The sequence below is a fragment of the Maylandia zebra genome, unplaced genomic scaffold, assembly GCF_041146795.1.
Source record: "Maylandia zebra isolate NMK-2024a unplaced genomic scaffold, Mzebra_GT3a scaffold11, whole genome shotgun sequence".
Lineage (NCBI taxonomy): Eukaryota > Metazoa > Chordata > Actinopteri > Cichliformes > Cichlidae > Maylandia > Maylandia zebra.
In genome coordinates this window covers 8594179-8615451 of record NW_027490041.1, presented here as the reverse complement: position 1 = coordinate 8615451, position 21273 = coordinate 8594179, and the positions used below count along the sequence as shown (strand labels likewise).

The following is a 21273-nucleotide window of genomic DNA, read 5'->3' as shown; positions in this document are numbered from 1 at the left end:
CTACAACAGCTGGTTTCAGACTGAAGATGAACTGAGGTGCTGCACCCAAGTCTGCAGGTTCAAGGATGGACAAACATCTGCTGCAACCAGATTGGAGTGAGAGGAGAGAGCAGGCCAACAACAACAAAGAAACAACAAACACACTGTGGAAGACCGAAGCAGAGTTTAGTTTAAAGTGGAACTAAGGATGTTTCTCTGGCTGCCAGGATTCACTGAGTAATTCAAATGCTTTCTTTAATGCAGGACCCACCATGCATGTAAAAGCAAGTGTTTCACCAACATTTGTGACTAAAATAGACCTGCAGTAGAAATGTATCTAGGAGCATGCATGTGAATATAAAGTATCACAACATCAGGCACATGCAGCCTAAGTGTTTAAACAAAGACTGATAACATAACAGCAGCAGTGATGATCAGAGTTTATGGTGAATCCAGCGTCTCGAGTTCTGGAGGCATCAAAGAGGTCACAGTTGTATTGGAGAAATCCCAAAACTTTAGGATACAAATTCATACAAAGACAGAAAGCCTGGTGAAATAAATTACTGACACAGTTGGATGTTAAAAGTAAAGACATGAGTACAAATGTACTCACAGAGCTTTGTTGGAGGCTTTGACCACTGGCAGCAGCCTCAGAAGAGCCTCCTCTGAAGCAGAGTATTTCTTCAGGTCAAACACATCCAGATCTTCTTCTGATGACAGTAAGATGAAGACCAGAGCTGACCACTGAGCAGGAGACAGTTTATCTGTGGAGAGACTTCCTGATCTCAGGGACTGTTGGATCTCCTCCACTAGAGAACGATCATTCAGTTCATTCAGACAGTGGAACAGATTGATGCTTTTCTCTGCAGACAGATTCTTACTGAGCTTCTTCTTGATGTACTGGACTGTTTTCTTAGTGTACTGTGAGCTACTTCCTGTCTGTGTCAGCAGACCTCGTAGGAGAGTCTGATTGGTCTGCAGTGAAAGACCCAGGAGGAAGCGGAGGAACAAGTCCAGGTGTCCATTTGGACTCTCTAAGGCCTTGTTCACAGCACTCTGGTGGAGAGATTGAAGTTTTAGTTTGTTAAATAGTTTAGACCATGTAGAGGTTGTTTGTTGTTCTTCCAGCAGATTGAGTCCAGAGTTGATGAAGGTCAGATGGACATGAAGAGCAGCCAGAAACTCCTGAACACTCAGATGGATGAAGCAGAACACCTTGTCCTGGTACAGTCCTCTCTCCTCTTTAAAGATCTGTGTGAACACTCCTGAGTACACTGAGGCTGCTCTGATATCGATGCCACACTCTGTCAGGTCTGATTCATAGAAGATCAGGTTTCCTTTCTGCAGCTGATCAAAAGCCAGTTTCCCCAGAGACTCCATCATCTTCCTGCTCTCTGGACTCCAGTGTGGATCTGTCTCAGCTCCTCCATCATACTTGACCTTCTTCACTTTGGCCTGAACCACCAGGAAGTGGATGTACATCTCAGTCAGGGTCTTGGGCAGCTGTCCTCCCTCTCTGGTTTCCAGCACATCCTCCAGAACTGTAGCAGTGATCCAGCAGAAGACTGGGATGTGGCACATGATGTGGAGGCTTCGTGATGTCTTGATGTGGGAGATGATGCTGCTGGCCTGCTCTTCATCTCTGAATCTCTTCCTGAAGTACTCCTCCTTCTGTGGGTCAGTGAACCCTCTGACCTCTGTCACCATGCCAACACAGTCAGGAGGGATCTGATTGGCTGCTGCAGGTCGTGTGGTTATCCAGAGGCGAGCAGAGGGAAGCAGTTTCCCCCTGATGAGGTTTATCAGCAGCACATCCACTGAGGTGGACTTTCTAGGGTCAGTTAGGATTGTAGTTTTGTGGAAGTCCAGAGGAAGTCGACACTCATCCAGACCATCAAAGATGAACACAACCTGGAAGTCTTCAAAGCTGCAGATTCCTGCTTCTTTGGTTTCAGTAAAGAAGCGATGAACAAGTCCCACCAAGCTGAACTTTTCCTCTTTCAGCACATTCAGCTCTCTGAAAGTGAATGGAAATATGAACTGGATGTCCTGGTTGGCTTTGTCTTCAGCCCAGTCCAGGCTGTATTTCTGTGTTAAGACTGTTTTCCCAATGCCAGCCACTCCCTTTGTCAGCACTGTTCTGATTGGTTCATCTCTTCCAGGTGAGGCTTTAAAGATGTCTTCTTGTCTGATGGTTGTTTCAGGTCTGTCTGGTTTCCTGGATGCTGTTTCAATCTGTCTGACCTCATGTTCATCATTGACCTCTGCAGTCCCTCCCTCTGTGATGTAGAGCTCTGTGTAGATCTGATTCAGGAGGGTTGGGTTTCCTGCTTTAGCGATGCCCTCAAACACACACTGGAACTTCTTCTTCAGGGTGGATTTAAGGTTACGATGACAAACTGCAGCTTGAAGCTCTGAATGAGAAGAAAAATAAACACTCAATTCCAAAAAGAACTAATCTTTAAAACATGTTGCTCCATCTTCCATCTCTGGAAAATGTTCATTTATCCAGCAGCTTAAATCTTTAGATAAATCCTCTTACTGCTCTGCAGACGGTCAGCCAGCTCCTCCTGCTTCATTCTCCTCAGGAAGTCCACTGTGATCTTCACAAACGCCTCTCTGCTGCTGCTCCTCTGACTCTCTAAGCATTCTGGGTAATCTGGACTCAGAACCTTCTGGATCTTCTTCAGCTCGTTCTTCACAAAAGTGATGATGTTGTCCTCCAGCAGCTGGAACAGAATATTTATGAATGAGCCAATCAGACTGAAATCATGGAGCCAAACATCAGATCCATGTTGGACACACTGACGATCCACTGGTCTACAAAGAGCAGCATGGAGATGACTGTGAACAGGACAGATGTAACAGTAGTTGTTGTACATGTACAGACCATAAATATGGAGTCCAGCTGTGTTTGATGCTGCTGGGCAGACTGACCACTGGGAACCTCTGAGCTCTGCTGCTCCACTCTGTGGAGGAACCATGAAGGATTAGATCAACACAGGATAAAGATCCAGGAGTTTCTGCTCAAATAACTTCATCTGAATCAAGTCTGTCAAGTTTTAAACTCTCAGATTGTGAACATATCAGTAATTTTCAGTCTGTTTTCATGGACGTCCTTTCAGTGGTGATGTCAGGGATGATTTTGAAGAAGCTCATTAAACTGAACCATCAGCAGATCACTGCTCCAAAACCAGAACATGATCCGAGGTCTCCCTCCACCACCAGAACACCAGCTTTACTAACGTGGTAGATCAGTGTAGTACAGATCAATAACTGATGAGTCATTTGATCAAAATCACTGAGTGCTTCACGTCTGACCCTCTGATGCTTCTGTAGACATTTTGCATATTTAATGAATGTCTGACAGTTTTACATTCATTCTATGAACACAGTGGAAATGTTGTGTTATAGTCTCCATGTTGTTTCCAGCATCATAAATTCTTAAGTTCAGAAAATTAGATTCTTTCTTCACAGCTGAAAAACAACAACATTTATTCTCTATTGAAATCTGCATCGTCCACTCCAAAGGTCACAATCTGAAGGTAACATCTGGTTTTGTTCCCTGTGGTTAACTCTGAGCATCAGTATGGTGGGATTTATCCACTACATCCACACCACTGTGGTTCAGTGTTGTCCTGATGGAGTAACAGCAGCCAGTATGATCCAGGCTTTAGCTGCTGGGTCTCTGTGTGACCTCTCAGACTGTTTAACAGATCAGACACAAAGAGAATCAGAGCAGCTCTGTTCTTTAAAGACAAACATGAACCCACTCAGGTCACACTTTCCCCACAGATATGAGCATCACTGTCCTCAAACAGCAAATGACCAAGTCGAACATTTGGATCTTTTCTCTTTCATTGTTTTCTTTTTAATGAATCTTTGTAACAATCTGAGGATGTTTCAGGTCATATTTATCCAGGAAACACAAACATGTAAAGGAGTCATCACAGCTCTCTGACCTCGTTGCTCCAGGTTCACCACTGAAGTGTGGATTTAGAGGTTTGGACCGGTCACTCCTCACAGACGGACAGCTGGACCCTGCAGACTGTGACCTCTGACCTCTGCAGACACAAACATGATTGAAGCAGCTGTGATCACACAGACTGCAGATAATGCAGCTGTTTCCTGTCAGTAACATCCTCTTAGATTAGAGTTCAGCTTTTTACAGGAAAACTGGACAAAACTGATTTTTGTTACAAACTCATTTTCATTTCCTCTCAGCTCACAAACACAGTCAGACAATCAACCAGAGTCAACACTGATTATAATGTCAGTGCAGAATTATTTCTGTTACTCAGTGAGTTCAGCTCTCTGACCTCGTTGCTCCAGGTTCAGCACTGAAGTCTGGATTGTTTCCTTTGGACCGGTCACTCCTCACAGACGGACAGCTGGACCCTGCAGACTCTGCTCTGTCCTCCTCTTCCTCCATCATCGTCTTCAGTCAGTCTGAGAGGTAAACCACAAACACTCAGTGAGTTCACATTAACAGGAGGAACTGAGTTACAGTCGCTGACCTCTGACCTGTCATGTGACCATGAAACCAGGTCAATATGTCTGTAGGTTCAGTCATCCAGGTCATGTGATCTAAGGAGCTTGGAGAGAAAAGAGACGTCTTTAAGTTTCTGGAAGACGTTTCATCAGAGAAGCTTCTTCAGCTCTAAAACCAAACGGTGGAGAGTCCCAGATATTTAAACCTGAGAGGGAAAGAAAGCATGTCGCTGACCCACCACTGATGTTATTTCAAGGAGGAAACTGAGAGCCTTTGCACCAGGAGCACAAACATCAGCTCCAGCAATGATCCACTGATGTGTTTTTATTCCATGTATGAATGTTGTTATTGACAGAGATGACGTTTGTGTGTCAGTGATGCAGTGACTGTTGTTGTTACCTGTACAGGCTGGTTAGACTCTATGAAACAGATCATACAGATCTCTGCATGTTAGAAGAGACTATTAAAGGTCATGAATGAGACAAAGGCAGGGAGGCGTCCTTTACAGCTAAACAGCAGAGTGAGAGAACAGCCAGCACCTCTACATTTATCACATTATACAGCACATGTATGATACTGACAGGGATGAGAAGAATTTAGTGATTCTGATCCCATCATTGATATTACTTATTGATTCTCAGTAGCTCTGCTCTGACAGTCACCACCATCACTGAGCAGCATATCAAAGACATTTGTGCACATTAACTGCATGTTGTGGCTCAAATGTTTGTGCATGTTGGAGGCATTTCCTCTTTGTTGTGATCAGTGTTGGTCATTACTCAAAACAGTCATTATTACACATATTACACAGAACACTTTGATTAAAAGTAATGGAGTACGTTACTTCATTACTCCTCATAACATTACTTTGATGTTAAAATGAACAAATGAGCATGTAACAACATGAAGCTGAGGTACAGCCCCACACACCAACACAGATCCTGATGAGGTCACGTGATGTTTCTCTGAGTGTTTATGAACACAAATCAAAGATGAAACAGCACAAAGACACTTCAAAGTGATTCTACTGTAGAAACATGAACAGGTAGAAACCTGCAGCCTGACTGCTCATCACTTTGTTACCTGTTCAAGTTCAGCAGCAGCAGCTCACTTTATCACGGTGCTGGTCTGGGGTCAGTGTTTACTCAGCTTTAACTAGTGATGTGACGTTCTGTATCGAGGCTTCGAAGCGTGTGTCGAGTAATGGAGGGGGCGTTTCCGCGAAGCGCGTATCCAGGCTTGCTTCATTTATGGGAGGAGCTGAAAATGATGACGTCCGAAGCCTCGCTGCCCGGCTGTACCACGTGACTGGTTCAGGAAGCGGTTCGAACTTTGCCGCGAGCTATGACAGCGATATAAACCCCTCAGACAAAATGTGGGCGTTTGATGGAGAGTTGCGGTTAGTGAGAGTTAGAGACAGTTTAGAAAAAAAAAATCGCCTACGACCTGCCACAGTGGAGAAACTGTTTCTTTTTAATAAAAACCAATGATGTGTCCCCTAAACACTAATCACTGTCCTTGCCTCAATGTTACAAAAGCACAACCACTGTCCACACCTCACCTCACAGTATATGATCATTTCCATTTTAGGCATTTCCAAATAATCATGTTCCATACTGCCAGTATAAATATACACAGTACACTGCATCACTACAATATACATGTTTTACACACTCCTTTTGTTGTTGACATTTACAGGCTGTGTGCAAAAAGGCCACACTCTTCAAATTCATGCCAACTAATATTTTTACGTCCAGTAGGTGTCCTACTAGAGCAAATGAAGCTTCAAGAAGCTTCGCGTTGGGGTGAACCAATTGGATGAAAAGCTTCAGTGCTTCATGAGGCTTCATCTGCCCATCACTAGCTTTAACCTCACTCTGGGTTCTTGGCTAGCTTAGCGTTAGCTTAGTGTTAGCTTAGCTTACTGTTAGCATGCTGTGTGCTAGCTTAGCGTCAGAGCTCTGCAGGTGTCTCGTGTGTAAATATTAATCACAGTGACAGTAAAGGAGGTAAAGGGCTGTGACGTCATCACGTACGCTGCGTCCTCTGTGGGCTCTGAGTGAACTCAAAGTACAAACTACAAGTACACAAACACGAACGTAGCTCAGAGTGGCGGACACACTCGGCCTCGTTGGTCCAGCTGTGAGTCCGTTACCGTGAACTATGGAGCAGCAGATTTGTGCTGAACTAAGCTGCACACAGCTGATGTTAGCCAGGAAACATTACACACTGACTTTAATGGAGAGACCGGAAATACAAACACACACAGTTTGTTGTGTGAAGAAATCAAACACGAGCTGAACAAACAGTAAAGTTCCTAAAGACAAACTGTTAAAGGAGGAAACAAAGCAAACTTACAGTTTCTTCACACACCAACAACAAGCTCCACTCCACACCTGGACACTAAACACGGACACACAGGTGAGCTGCTTCCTGGAAGGAGGCGGGGCTCCACCTGAAACTCAGCACAGGTGGGAGGGGCTCAGCTCTGTGTGTGCTGATGTGTTAACTTTAAAAATATGCCGTCTGACTGCTCAGACTGAGTCAGAGTAAAGTTCACATGCTGACGTGTGGAGACATGAAACCTTGTTGTAGCTGCAGGTGTGAACACACTGATCCCAGATCAGCTCTGCTGTATTTGTAACATGAACATTTCTGCTGCAAAGCTTCAAATGTTCAGCATGTTTCTCTGTTTCCAGTCTATAGATCCAGTCACACTTTCTACCTTCACCTGTGCAGTAAAGACTGAGAGCAGAGCTGAAACCAAGCGTCCAATCAGTGAGCAGCATCAACACCTGAGCTTCATTCAGACTCTGTTATTGAAGATGTTGTTGGTACAAAGTTCATCTGCTGCTCACATGAATCCATGAAAGATTTATTTCACTGAATGTTTCTTCAAAGCTCATTTCAACCTGTTGAAGTCATGAATGAAAGTGCAGACTGAGAGTGGATCACATGATGTTTGAGGTGTGTCATGTGACATGTTCAGTATTGTCACACATGTCTAGATTGTCCCTGATATCATAACTGCTCAAACACTGATGATTATATTTGAAGAATTATTCCTGATGGCAGCAAAGTTTGAATGGAGCTCTCTGTCTGTGCTGATTTGTCGCCCTCTGGAGGTCAAAGCACAAACTGCATGATGTCACTGTAACCACCACAGAGACAGGAAGTGTTTTTATGACTGAAACACTGAAATGATGCTAACGGCTGTCGTTAGGCTCACTGACAGCAGTGCTGATGTGTTCATGTCCAACACTGGCTCAGGTCAGACTCCTTCATCCTTCTCCAGCGTGAGGCCGCCCTCAGACCCACAGGAGCTCTGACCTTTGACCTCCTGACCCTAACCATTTTAGTCTTGTTGCATCTTTAAATGCAAATCCATCCAAACTGTAGCCGAGCAAAAGAAGCTGGAAGTTGTTCTATGAATGATGTTGTTGAAGGAGCTTGGAAAGAAAAGCGTCTGGACTTCTTTAAGTTGTTTGAAGAGGGACATGGACGTCTTAACGCCCACTCACATCCTGGGACATTTGATCACAGGAAATCACATGATAGCGTGGGGCTAGATCTCACAATGGGTTCACCCAAGACACGAGTAGTTCTTTCTGTTTCTCGTGCACGGGAGAGAACTGGACCAATGCCGTTCCTTCGCTTGACCACAGTCGCTCTCGTCCGTTCCCTCGTAACACTGTTCTTTTATTGAGGTTACATGAACATATATAGGTTCATTAACATACACGTGAACAAAGGTACCAGTCTGTATGTTATGTAGGTGTGTGTGTGTGTGTGTGTGTGTGTGTGTGTGTGTGTGTGTGTGTGTGAGTGCGTCTATGTGGTATGGATTGACATTTGACCTGCGCTGTACCTGGGCTCCGGGGACATTTCGACTTTTTGCTGTGTATTCATGTGTCCCCCTAAAACATGACTTGTAAATGCATTTTTAAGTGTCTAAATAATAATTTTTTCTACTTCTTATGAGGTCATTATTTATCTTTTGACCTGTATTTGCTTAAACTGTAGTGTAAATTCATTTATTAAACTATAATTAAAAGATTTTCTGATTTTCTTAAAAGTCCACCTGATTTTTGTGTATTCCAGTGTATTGCACAGCGACGTTTCGAGTTAGAGTGGATGTGTGTAGGTACTGCAATTTAATACACATTTTCAATACACACGGCCGGAAGTCATTGTGATTGGTAGGCTATATATATAGGCGGTACCTACAGGAAACGGCGCCACAACTTTCGCGCGCGTGCCCTTTAACAAGTGTATGTCGACGGCAATACGAAGACGGATTAAAAACACAAAGGTAAGCCTTTTTTAATGTAAAATGCACCATGACTTTAATACTATATGAAATTATAGGTGCACAGGCCTATATTAAACTGGTTTAATTTATGCTTTATGGACTGTTAGTGAGTCTTTGAAGAAGTAAAACGGCCCCAGCGTTTGTCATTGAGTAAATAAAATAGGGCTGACGACTAACCGCGTCAACGCGATAAAGCGGGCTAACCCGTGTTAGGATTTACTCGGTGTTAAAGCATTATTGTGGCTTAAACGTGTTAATGCCGACATCGCGACTAACGCGATTAACAATTAAACCAGCGCAGTCTGAGTCAAAATCCCTGATGTCGCTGTTAGCTAATTTCGGGCAGTTTGTCCAATGTCTGTCATTCTGCTGACAGCCCTAAAATAAAAGCAAGGGTATAAGTGTATTTAGTCGTGTATTTATTTATATGCCTGAAGAAAAAACTTCTTACAGTTTTGATGCCTAAGCTTTCTCAGTACTTGTATCACTCTCTGCAGTCGCCATTACAGAAATGTCACATGTCGCCATTTTGAGTACTAGGCCTTTAACATTTTAAAAGAAGGCATAAATTAGCACTATGAATAAGTCAGCTGTGTTTATGCTGTAAACTACACTACTGCTAGTTCTGCTACTACTGATGATGATGACAATGATGACGATAATCGTAATACTTTATATGCTTTGGTAATACAGCCAATCGTACAGGAGAACATGCGAAGGAGACGCATTCCTCCACGGGAGGATGCAGTCTGTCATGTTTCTGCTGGAAGGGACAAACTGGGACTTGATATCCACTACATAAATGCCTTCAAAGGTAAGTTGGTCTTTAGTTTGGATTAGATTTGGAGTTTGTCACTTTGTCTTTTGTCACTCACTTGGTATGCCTCTGCAATTCAGGTCGGGGCATTTTCACGACTGTTCCATTCCAAAAAGGAGACTTTCTTTTGGAATACAGAGGTAAACTCATAACAAAAGAAGAATGTGAGCGGAGACACAGAGTTTATCATGACAGCCTGAAGGTGTTCATGTTTGAATTCAAGTTTGATGGAAAACTCTGGTGGTGCGTATTATATCAGTGTAGTTTGATTAAGATTAAATGACACATTGCTTTTGATTTATGAAAAAAAAAGCTTCCTAACTAACTAGTTAAGCTAATACTTTTTTGCCTAACCCCACAGTGTGGATGCATCTCAAGAAGATGGGTCATTAGGCAGACTTGTCAACGACAACCACATCAGTCCAAGTGCTAAGATGAAAATATTAAATATCAATGGAAAGCCCCATCTATGCTTATTTGCAAGCAGAGACATAAGTCCAGGCGAAGAAATAGACTATAATTATGGTGACTCGGATTGGCTCTGGAGATGCAAGGTATTTCTACAATTGTACTTTTTGGAACTGATAAATTGCATACCCTAAGCCATTTTTACATTTGTACCTACTCAAATTGGCTTAACGTGACTTAGGGCATCTAGTTTTTCACTGAAATTGAGTATCACCTACTGTGCCTGGGGTAACTATAGCAATGCAGCCGAGCATCCAGTGATATAAATGCCACAGCAAGCATGGACGTCAAGGTGACAAAATGCCTGCTGCTCAGTCTATACTTTAGTGTTCAATTCAGGGATCACGCTGTTAATTTTGGTCGCTATTTCAAACATTTCAGAGTTTCAAAAATGATGGCTTGGATTTTCACGAAGGAGGCGCACTCATAACTTATCGAGTGACACCATTGACCAGCCACCTGGTGGCATTCAGTCTATGTCAAATTTTCTGATCACTTTGGATCACTTGGAACCTTGGTGCAGTAGTTACTGAAAAACTACATGGTACTATAACCTACTGGAAAAACAGGGGTAGGTACTAATGGAAAACAGGCAATTGTGATGGCTGCCACATCAAAGCCCTCTAAAAGCACTAAAAAAATATCAGCAGGTATGCAGAAATAAAAAATGGCTTTCGGTTTCTAAATTTTAACAGTGATTGATGTTTAATGTGATTCTACACAGCAAAATCTCCAGTGTTAAATTAACACTGGAGAGTGTCTATAAGGGTCCACACCTCTGAGTGTTAAATACAACACTGTTGAGTGTTAAATTAACACTTTTGACAGTGTTATATGTTTAAAAGTAACCTAGTCAGTTTTGAAGATTAACAATGGCTAACACTGAGCAGTGCTGATTTTCTAACACTGGAAAATAACTCAAAATGTTAGAAATATTCCAGTGTTAGAAAATCAGCACTGCTCAGTGTTAGTCTTTGTTAATCTTCAAAACTGACTAGGTTACTTTTAAACATATAACACTGTCAAAAGTGTTAATTCAACACTCAACAGTGTTGTGTGGACCCATATAGACACTCTCTAGTGTTAATTTAACACTGGAGATTTTGCTGTGTAGCCTCTTTAGTTAGATTCATTTTAAATTTTGTCCCTTGAAGATAAATGGGCCCTAGTGACAGTTCGTTGCTGCTACAGGTGATTGTTTTACTCCTTTAGCAATGGCTTAAAAAATAAAGAAATCACACTGACTATTTGTCTCTTAATCATAGGGCCTTAAATTCTCTATACATGACAGTGAATATTTTAAAGACAATAGCTTGAAACTTATCTTTCTCATACAGTTTATTTAATGTTTCAAAAGCCTCTTCAAAAATGCACTGTATATTCATTCTCTATCTGTTACACACGAAGACTGAGACCAGCCAGATTCAGAAGACTGTGAGCTGCCTAAAGCCGCAACCAAACAGCTTTCCAAACAATGATCTGGACCTGAAACATCCAGAGCCTGAAAGGGTAAATATAATCCAGTGTACCACTTAATGAACTAATAATTTAATCTATCATCATTCTTTATGGATGCTGTGTGTGTGTGTGTTTGGCAGTCACCTGGGTGTGATGTGATTTACATGGACCGTGGCTTGTAGGTCCTTTTCATTGTTTCAAAGTGCAAGTCTGGATAACATCTGAGTGTGTGTGTGTGTGTGTGTGTTAACCACCCAAATGTGACTTAGGAGGACCACACTGTTATTGGGGGACTCCGTCAAAGTTTGCTTCATGGTGACATCACTCTGGTTTTAGGAGGGGTCTTCTCGTATGTCTTGACAGTTTGACCTACAGCATGCAGAGCTGACTGCATGTGCTTTGTTTCTATGTTGAAATTTTTTGAAACTCAGGCTTGAACATTAAGATAGATAGTACTATACAACTTCTTAACTTGTTTTAGGCACTTTTTACTGCTGTAATGCATGGGCTCTCTCTGGCTGTGTACTCTGGCTTCTTCCCACAGTCCAAAGATGTAGCTTATGGGGTTAGGTTAACTGGTGATTCAAAACTGCCCTTTGGTGTGAATGCAAATGCTTGTCCTTCCATGTTAGACTGGCGATCTGTCCAGGTTGTACTGCCCTATGGTAGCTGGTATAGGCCCCAAAACTGCTACCCCACAATCCTGATAAGGATAAGTGGAAGAGGATGGATGATTGCAAAGGAATCAGTTGTTAATTATTGTAGCCAGTATTTTTTTCAGAAGAAAACATTTCTTGAGTGGAAAGCCCCCCCCCCCCCCCCCCCCCCACACACACACACACACACACATGCAAATTAAAGACAGAAGCACAGGACTGCCCAGTACAGTTGCAAGAAGAGCACTTGGTCTAATCTTTGTGCCATCTTTTCTTTGTTGCAGGATCTTGATGAAGAAATGCCTCAGCAAGGCTCAGAAGCCATGCATTCTTCTTCAGTGCAAGATTTTGAAGAGGTAACATTGACCTAGGACAGATTTTAATGAATGTTTCTCATGCACGATGTGTACCTTACGCTATTTGCCGATAGTGAAATGGTCTATTCATCCTCTTGAGTGATGCATTTTTAGTAACTGTCAGATTACTGTTCTTTTGTCTTCATTCTCTATCTGTTACACACGAAGACTGAGACCAGCCAGATTCAGAAGACTGTGAGCTGCCTAAAGCCACAACCAAACAGCTTTCCAAACAATGATCTGGACCTGAAACATCCAGAGCCTGAAAGGGTAAATATAATCCAGTGTACCACTTAATGAACTAATAATTTAATCTATCATCATTCTTTATGGATGCTGTGTGTGTGTGTGTTTGGCAGTCACCTGGGTGTGATGTGATTTACATGGACCGTGGCTTGTAGGTCCTTTTCATTGTTTCAAAGTGCAAGTCTGGATAACATCTGAGTGTGTGTGTGTGTGTGTGTGTGTTAACCACCCAAATGTGACTTAGGAGGACCACACTGTTATTGGGGGACTCCGTCAAAGTTTGCTTCATGGTGACATCACTCTGGTTTTAGGAGGGGTCTTCTCGTATGTCTTGACAGTTTGACCTACAGCATGCAGAGCTGACTGCATGTGCTTTGTTTCTATGTTGAAATTTTTTGAAACTCAGGCTTGAACATTAAGATAGATAGTACTATACAACTTCTTAACTTGTTTTAGGCACTTTTTACTGCTGTAATGCATGGGCTCTCTCTGGCTGTGTACTCTGGCTTCTTCCCACAGTCCAAAGATGTAGCTTATGGGGTTAGGTTAACTGGTGATTCAAAACTGCCCTTTGGTGTGAATGCAAATGCTTGTCCTTCCATGTTAGACTGGCGATCTGTCCAGGTTGTACTGCCCTATGGTAGCTGGTATAGGCCCCAAAACTGCTACCCCACAATCCTGATAAGGATAAGTGGAAGAGGATGGATGATTGCAAAGGAATCAGTTGTTAATTATTGTAGCCAGTATTTTTTTCAGAAGAAAACATTTCTTGAGTGGAAAGCCCCCCCCCCCCCCCCCCCCCCCCCCACACACACACACACACACACACACACATGCAAATTAAAGACAGAAGCACAGGACTGCCCAGTACAGTTGCAAGAAGAGCACTTGGTCTAATCTTTGTGCCATCTTTTCTTTGTTGCAGGATCTTGATGAAGAAATGCCTCAGCAAGGCTCAGAAGCCATGCATTCTTCTTCAGTGCAAGATTTTGAAGAGGTAACATTGACCTAGGACAGATTTTAATGAATGTTTCTCATGCACGATGTGTACCTTACGCTATTTGCCGATAGTGAAATGGTCTATTCATCCTCTTGAGTGATGCATTTTTAGTAACTGTCAGATTATTGTTCTTTTGTCTTCATTCTCTATCTGTTACACACGAAGACTGAGACCAGCCAGATTCAGAAGACTGTGAGCTGCCTAAAGCCGCAACCAAACAGCTTTCCAAACAATGATCTGGACCTGAAACATCCAGAGCCTGAAAGGGTAAATATAATCCAGTGTACCACTTAATGAACTAATAATTTAATCTATCATCATTCTTTATGGATGCTGTGTGTGTGTTTGTGTTTGGCAGTCACCTGGGTGTGATGTGATTTACATGGACTGTGGCTTGTAGGTCCTTTTCATTGTTTCAAAGTGCAAGTCTGGATAACATCTGAGTGTGTGTGTGTGTGTGTGTGTGTGTGTTAACCACCCAAATGTGACTTAGGAGGACCACACTGTTATTGGGAGACTCTGTCAAAGTTTGCTTCATGGTGACATCACTCTGGTTTTAGGAGGGGTCTTCTCGTATTTCTTGACAGTTTGACCTACAGCATGCAGAACTGACTACATGTGCTTTGTTTCTATGTGGTTTGAAACTCAGGCTTGAACATTAAGATAGATAGTACTATACAACTTAACTTGTTTTAGGCACTTTTTACTGCTGGTAGTGCATGGGCTCTCTCGCTGTGTACTCTGGCTTCTTCCCACAGTCCAAAGATGTAGCTTATGGGGTTAGGTTAACTGGTGATTCAAAACTGCCCTTTGGTGTGAATGCAAATGCTTGTCCTTCCATGTTAGACTGGTGATCTGTCCAGGTTGTACTGCCCTATGGTAGCTGGTATAGGCCCCAAAACTGCTACCCCACAATCCTGATAAGGATAAGTGGAAGAGGATGGATGATTGCAAAGGAATCAGTTGTTAACTATTGTAGCCAGTATTTTTTTCAGAAGAAAACATTTCTTGAGTGGAAAGCCCCCCCCCCCCCCCCACACACACACACACACATGCAAATTAAAGACAGAAGCACAGGACTGCCCAGTACAGTTGCAAGAAGAGCACTTGGTCTAATCTTTGTGCCATCTTTTCTTTGTTGCAGGATCTTGATGAAGAAATGCCTCAGCAAGGCTCAGAAGCCATGCATTCTTCTTCAGTGCAAGATTTTGAAGAGGTAACATTGACCTAGGACAGATTTTAATGAATGTTTCTCATGCACGATGTGTACCTTACGCTATTTGCCAATAGTGAAATGGTCTATTCATCCTCTTGAGTGATGCATTTTTAGTAACTGTCAGATTACTGTTCTTTTGTCTTCATTCTCTATCTGTTACACACGAAGACTGAGACCAGCCAGATTCAGAAGACTGTGAGCTGCCTAAAGCAACAACCAAACAGCTTTCCAAACAATGATCTGGACCTGAAACATCCAGAGCCTGAAAGGGTAAATATAATCCAGTGTACCACTTAATGAACTAATAATTTAATCTATCATCATTCTTTATGGATGCTGTGTGTGTGTGTGTTTGGCAGTCACCTGGGTGTGATGTGATTTACATGGACGAAGTTTATTAGTTGATATCTGCAACTGAATTGAAAACACACCTTTCCAACTGTCCAAAACAAATAAATGTTGCAATATTTTGCTAACAGTGTCACAATCATCGTCTGGTGTGCACAACAATATCATCTTTGGACAAGTGCATTCAGTGTGTGGGACCGGTTTCCTCCCTCAAGTGGCTTGGCTTTAAGTGCAAAGGTGAGACATTTAGTGAATAGGTACAGTGTATAGTAAAAAGCATTAATAGAGTTCAACAAGTTAAGACGTGCTGAAATGAACACTGCTCCCTTTTTAATTAATGGGTGGTCACGTCTAATTAAAGAAATGCAGTATTACCTCATTGGTGCAGGACCTTGTAAAAATGGTATACTTGGGATTGTCCTCAATTCCCCATTCCATAACATAAACTGCTCAAAATAATAAAGGGAACACTTAAACAATGCGATGTTACTCCAAGTCAGTCACACTTCTGTGAAATCAAACTGTTCACTTAGGAAGTAACACTGACAACCAGTTTCACATGCTGTTTTGCAAATAGAGTAGACAACAAGTGGAAATTATAGTCAATTCACCATAATAAAGGACTGGTTCTGCAGGTGGTGACCACAGACCACTTCTCAGCACCTATGCTTTCTGGCTGATGTTATGGTCACTTTTGAATGCTGGCGGTGATTTCATTTTAGTGGTAGCATGAGACAGTCTACAACCCACACAAGGGGCTCAGGTAGTGCAGCTCATCTAGCGTAGCACATCAATGTGAGCTGTGGCAAGAAGGTTTGCTGTGTCTGTTAGTGTAGTGTCCAGAGCATGGAGGTGCTACCTGGATGTGGAGTAGGCCATAGGAGGGCAACAACCCAGCAGCAGGACCGCTACCTCCACCTTTGTGCAAGGAGGAACAAGAGGAGCCCTGCAAAATGACCTCAAACAGGCCACAAATGTGCATCTGTCTGCTCAAATGGTCAGAAACTGACTTCATGAGGGTGACTTGAGGGTCCAGCATCCACAGGTGGGGATTGAGCTTGCAGTCCAACACCATGCAGGATGTTTGGCATTTGCCAGAAAACACAAAGTTTGGCAACTTCAGCACGGGCACCCTATGCTCCTCACAGCTGAAAGGAGGTTCAAACTGAGCACGTGACAGTCTGGAGATGCCGTGGGGAATGTTCTGCTGCCTGCAACATCCTCCAGCATGATCATATTGGCAGTGGGTCAGTAATGGTGAGGGGTGGCATTTCTGTGCCTGCCAGAGAGCCTGACTGTCATTGGGTAACAAGATGAGGTCCTCGGACCCTTTGTGAGACCACATGCTGGTGCATTTGGCCCTGGGGTCCACCTAATGCGAGACGACACTGGGCCTCATGTGGCTGGAGTATGTCAGCAGTTCCTCCATGACAAAGGCATTGATGCTATGGACTGGCCCGCCTGTTCCCCAGACCTGAATCCAATTGAGCACATCTGGGACATCATGTCTCACTCCATCCACCACAAACTGTCCAGGGGTTGGCAGATGCTTTAGTCCAGGTCTTGGAGGAGATCCTTCAGGAGACCATCCGCCACCTCATCCCGAGCATGCCCAGGCATTGTAGGGAAGTCGTACAGGCATCTGGAGGCCACACACATTCAACTACACACTTTCATGCCACTCAACTACCTAAAGAACAAAGTATTTAATAAGAATAATTCCTTCATTCACATCTGGGATGTCCTTTTTTGGGGGGGGGGAGGGGGATTAGCAGTGTATGTGTAGTCATTAAAATATCCTTAATGTGAACAGTTTTGTTTTTTTTTGTTTTTTCAGCATTTGACATTACTGCAATGCTTTGACAAAAAACTACTTCACTTAAATAGAACTGCAAAGCTAAATTAAGTCTATCAAAATGTGTTTCAGTTTGTTTAGGGGTCTGGCACAAATCCTGCCTTGCAAAATTGGCAAATCAGAATTGCCACCAGTCAACACAGGTGTGTATCCCATTCATATTTGGCTTGACTTTTTTTCAGTTTATTTTTTACCTGTCTAAAGTATTGATCAATTAAAAAAACTTTTGTTCTTACATTCCAGAAAGAAGAAATTTCTGAATATTCAGGGGAGGATGGATTGCCACATTCAGTTCTGGATCAAATATCAAGCGATGATGATGGCAACCACAGCATATCAGAAGAAGAATATGTGCCAGATTCAGAGTCATATGATGAAGATTCAGATGAAGACATCTCATTATTGCCAAGCACATCAAAAGGTCTGCTATGCCAAGATGACATCTCCAAAGCGCATGAACAATCAGATTCAACGAATTTAATCCACAACTTGACAAAGGACAAGCCACAAGATAAAAGTGAGCTTTGCGAAACTGAATCAGAAAAAATGACTTTAAGTAAAAGAAATTACTGCTATTTTTGTGGCAAACCACAAGCTAAAATTTCCCGCCACCTGAAAACGCACAAAACGGCTCCTGATGTTGTGCATGCATTTTCCCTGCCTAGAGACTCAAACGAGCGTAAAAGTCTGTTAGAGAAATTGAGAAATAAGGGAAATTTTAAGCATAATGCTGCAGTTTTGCATGGTGGAGTGGGACCACTGAAAGTGAAGAGAAGACCCAAGATTAAAGCAGTAGAGGGAAAGTTTGCTCATTGCTTTTATTGTCAAGGGATGTATGTTCGCAAGGATCTTTGGAGACATGTCCGCAGATGTCCTAACAAACCAAAAGATGACACGGATAAAGAACCTGGAAGAACCAAAGTACTCGGCCTGGCTTTAACTCTGGAGTCTCAGTGTTATCCGCAGGTGTCAAGTGGAGTCTGGAAGGTTCTTGCTGTTATGAAACAAGATGAGATTGCCTCAGCTGTGCGAAATGACTTTACTGTTATTCAGTTTGCCCAGTCCCTCTACAATAAACATGGACAAGACCCTACAAAGTATGATTATATACGACAGAAGCTTCGTGAAGCGGGACGTTTGTTGTTGTGTCTGCGCACAGAATTCTCAGTGCATAACATGGAAGAAGCTATTAAGCCTGCTAATTTCCAGAGAGTTGTGCAAGCAGTAAAGAAAGTTTCAGGTTTTGATGAAGAGACACTGTCATACAAAACTCCAAGCCTTGCGCTGAAACTGGGACATACACTGCATAAAATGTCTGACATTATCCATTGTCGTGCCCTCATGACAGAGGATGAAGCCCTAATCAAGTCCACTGATGCGTTCAAGAAGTTGTATGTCTCCAAATGGTCTGAGATGGTGTCTCACCGTGCCTTGAACACATTGAGTGAGGCAAAGTTTAACAAGCCATCAACATTGCCCTTTACAGAAGATGTTCGGATTCTCCATCACTACCTTCAAAAATCTGCAGAAAGTGCCTTTTGCAGCTTGGAGAACGAAGCCACAGCTCAGAATTATGCCCAACTTGCACAAGTTACACTCTCACAAATCATTGTGTTCAACTGAAGACGTTCTGGAGAGGTTTCAAAGATGCGCCTCAAAAGTTTTCTTGAAAGAGACAAAACAGCACTCCACACAGATGTTGCCATGGGGCTCTCAGAAATGGAACAGAGACTCTGTAACTATTTCTGTAGAATAGAAATAATGGGAAAAAGGGACAGAAATGTTCCAGTTCTGCTAACACCAAGCATGCTGGATGCTCTGTCACTACTGGTTAGTAGGAGGCCTGACTGTGGTATTTGTGCCACTAATATCTACCTCTTTGCAAGACCCCGATCAATGAGTCATTACAGAGGAATGGACTCCTTGCGTGTTCATGCACACCAGTGTGGAGCAAAGCAGCCTGAGTATCTAAGATCGACACAGCTCAGAAAACATGTTGCCACACTCTCACAAGTCCTTAATTTGAAAAACAACGAACTTGATCAGGTTGCAGATTTCCTGGGTCATGATATCCGTGTTCACCGCGAATTCTACAGATTACCAGTTCCCACAACACAGCTGGCCAAGATTTCCAAACTGCTTTTAACACTGGAAAAAGGACAACTTTCCCAGATCCAGGGGAAATCACTGGATGAGATCAAAATAGAAGGTTTGTATTGAAAGGAGCAAATATTAGGGCAGTAGTTGAATATTATGCTTTATCAACAGAATTAAAACCTAAAAGCACAGACCATTCTGTTAAATGTCCATGATTTAAGGTTCTTGAAGTCTATTGTTTCATCACTTTGCAACATTTGGCAAACTGCAGAGTGGTGGCCTTAAATAGTAAAACTATGTACTATAATTTCCAGTATTTGTTCTGTATTTTGTCATATCTCGTTGTTAATGTGAGGTTTTTGGGGGGTTTGTGTTTGGTTTTTTGGGGGGTTTTTCCCACAATTTCTCAGATGAAATTGCATTAAGTGATGCTGAAACAAAGGACAGTGAGAGTGAATCAGATGATGATGACACAGCACTCACAATGTTGGCGTGTGGCACCAGTGAGCCTGTACATGCAGTAGCTGATTCCACAAACACAGCGCAGCTCCAAGACACTGTAGATTGTGGTAAGTTACCACTAGCTTGGTTTCTGTGGATAAAATGTTTGTTACAAATATTAAAACTTAATCAAATTGTGTAATCAGCAGATGAAGGACCACTCACAATGCCTGCAGCAAGTGAGACTGCTGCTCCCTCTGAAGGTTAGGGGTGCAGTTGGTTCTCTAAGCTTATTATTGTTTCATCACTTTGCAACATATGGCAAACTGCAGAGTGGTGGCAAAAAGTCACTTGGATGAGTGACAAAATGTTTCTCCCACTGAAAACGCTACGTCCAGATTAACAGAATCAACGTTTTGGGATTTACTTACCTGGATGATTGAGCATGCATCAAGAGACTTTTATTCAACTTTTTATTCAGTCTTTTATTCACAGCGGAACACTAAATGTCTCATTTTAGAAATTTGATAGATTTTCAAAGAGAATTTTAGCTCGTTTTGATATTGATGGTAGCAACACATTTCAGAAGTTAGTACAGGGTAGCATCCATTCTTTTAACCACCAAATGTTTTTTGTTTTTTTTGTTTGGTTTTTTGTTTGTTTTAACTACTACTACTTTATATATCTTCCAGAGAAAAATGCTGCTCAATCCCACAATTCCCGAAGAGCTCCCAAAAACATGTGGTCCAAGGCTGAGGTTGCTGCAGTGATGAGGCATTTTAAAGACCACATAAACGAAGGGAAACTAGCCACCAAAAATGAATGCAGTCATTGCAAATTGGTAGAAGATCCGGTGTTGGCAGGAAGAACAGTTCAAAACATAAGAGATTTTGTAAGAAACAGAGGATTAACTGCAAAAAGGCAGAAAAAAATGAACTAAAATAACTGTTTAGAGAGCTGTGGTTTTACATCTTGGTCAGATTGCCAATTGTTGTTAACACTGATGTTCTGTTTAAAGAAAAAAAAGTTCTTGTTAAATACAGAAGTAGTTTGTATTTCATAATTTTTACATTTAATTTATTTAGGGTTTTTTTTGACGGGTTATATTTAAAATAAAAAATTATAAATGCATATTTTCTCCCCTTAATATTTACCTTTAAACTATTAAAATTCATTTTAAATGTTTTTAATTTTTCTGTTTTCTATATTTTTATATTTCTGTGGGAAGCGTGGGCATTTTTGTCCATAGATTTCTTTTTTTATTTATGGTTAATTTTAATGTTCAGATCCAAGAACACTAATAAAATGATGTTCCAGTAATCCTGTGTCCTGTCAGATGTGTATTCATGGTAATGATGAGCTATTTACATATTACATCATTGTCCCTTTAAAGACCCAATATTGTTTTTTTTGGACCTCATAAAACACATTGTTGTCAAGTGGACAATGTCTCCAGAAAACACAATAGAGTCTGGTTGGTGTGTATCAGTGTATCTAGACTTCTATAGGGAGTGTATGAGGTCTGAAGTGAC

General features: G+C 42.1%; 2 protein-coding genes and 2 long non-coding RNA genes across 4 annotated transcripts in view; 3 read left to right on the top strand and 1 right to left on the bottom strand.

Annotated features, from left to right (window-relative positions):
* LOC143416106 (NACHT, LRR and PYD domains-containing protein 3-like) overlaps window positions 1-2459 on the bottom strand; it is a 44535-nt gene extending 42076 nt beyond the window's left edge. The window contains exons 1-2 of the mRNA XM_076881487.1: window positions 2435-2459; window positions 593-2393 (exon numbers count right to left, since the gene is read on the bottom strand). Of these exons, the coding sequence (XP_076737602.1) occupies window positions 593-2393; window positions 2435-2459 (1826 nt within the window). The remainder of the gene's footprint in view (window positions 1-592; window positions 2394-2434) is intronic.
* A 6096-nt stretch (window positions 2460-8555) lies between these two features.
* Window positions 8556-11604, top strand: LOC112429783 (histone-lysine N-methyltransferase set-1-like). Its single transcript, XM_076881486.1, has 5 exons — window positions 8556-8783; window positions 9477-9597; window positions 9681-9843; window positions 9962-10154; window positions 11476-11604. Exons 1-5 carry the CDS (start codon window positions 8745-8747, stop codon window positions 11602-11604), a joined length of 645 nt encoding a protein of 214 aa, XP_076737601.1. The 5' UTR covers window positions 8556-8744.
* A 3609-nt stretch (window positions 11605-15213) lies between these two features.
* Window positions 15214-17295, top strand: LOC143415875 (uncharacterized). Its single transcript, XR_013096299.1, has 3 exons — window positions 15214-15270; window positions 15480-15585; window positions 17276-17295. It is a non-coding gene; the product is annotated as an uncharacterized LOC143415875 (long non-coding RNA).
* Window positions 17296-18837: 1542 nt separating this feature from the next.
* On the top strand, window positions 18838-20979 carry LOC143415865 (uncharacterized). The gene is made up of 4 exons (XR_013096285.1): window positions 18838-19412; window positions 19711-19869; window positions 19948-20004; window positions 20434-20979. It is a non-coding gene; the product is annotated as an uncharacterized LOC143415865 (long non-coding RNA).
* The last annotated feature ends 294 nt before the right edge of the window (window positions 20980-21273 follow it).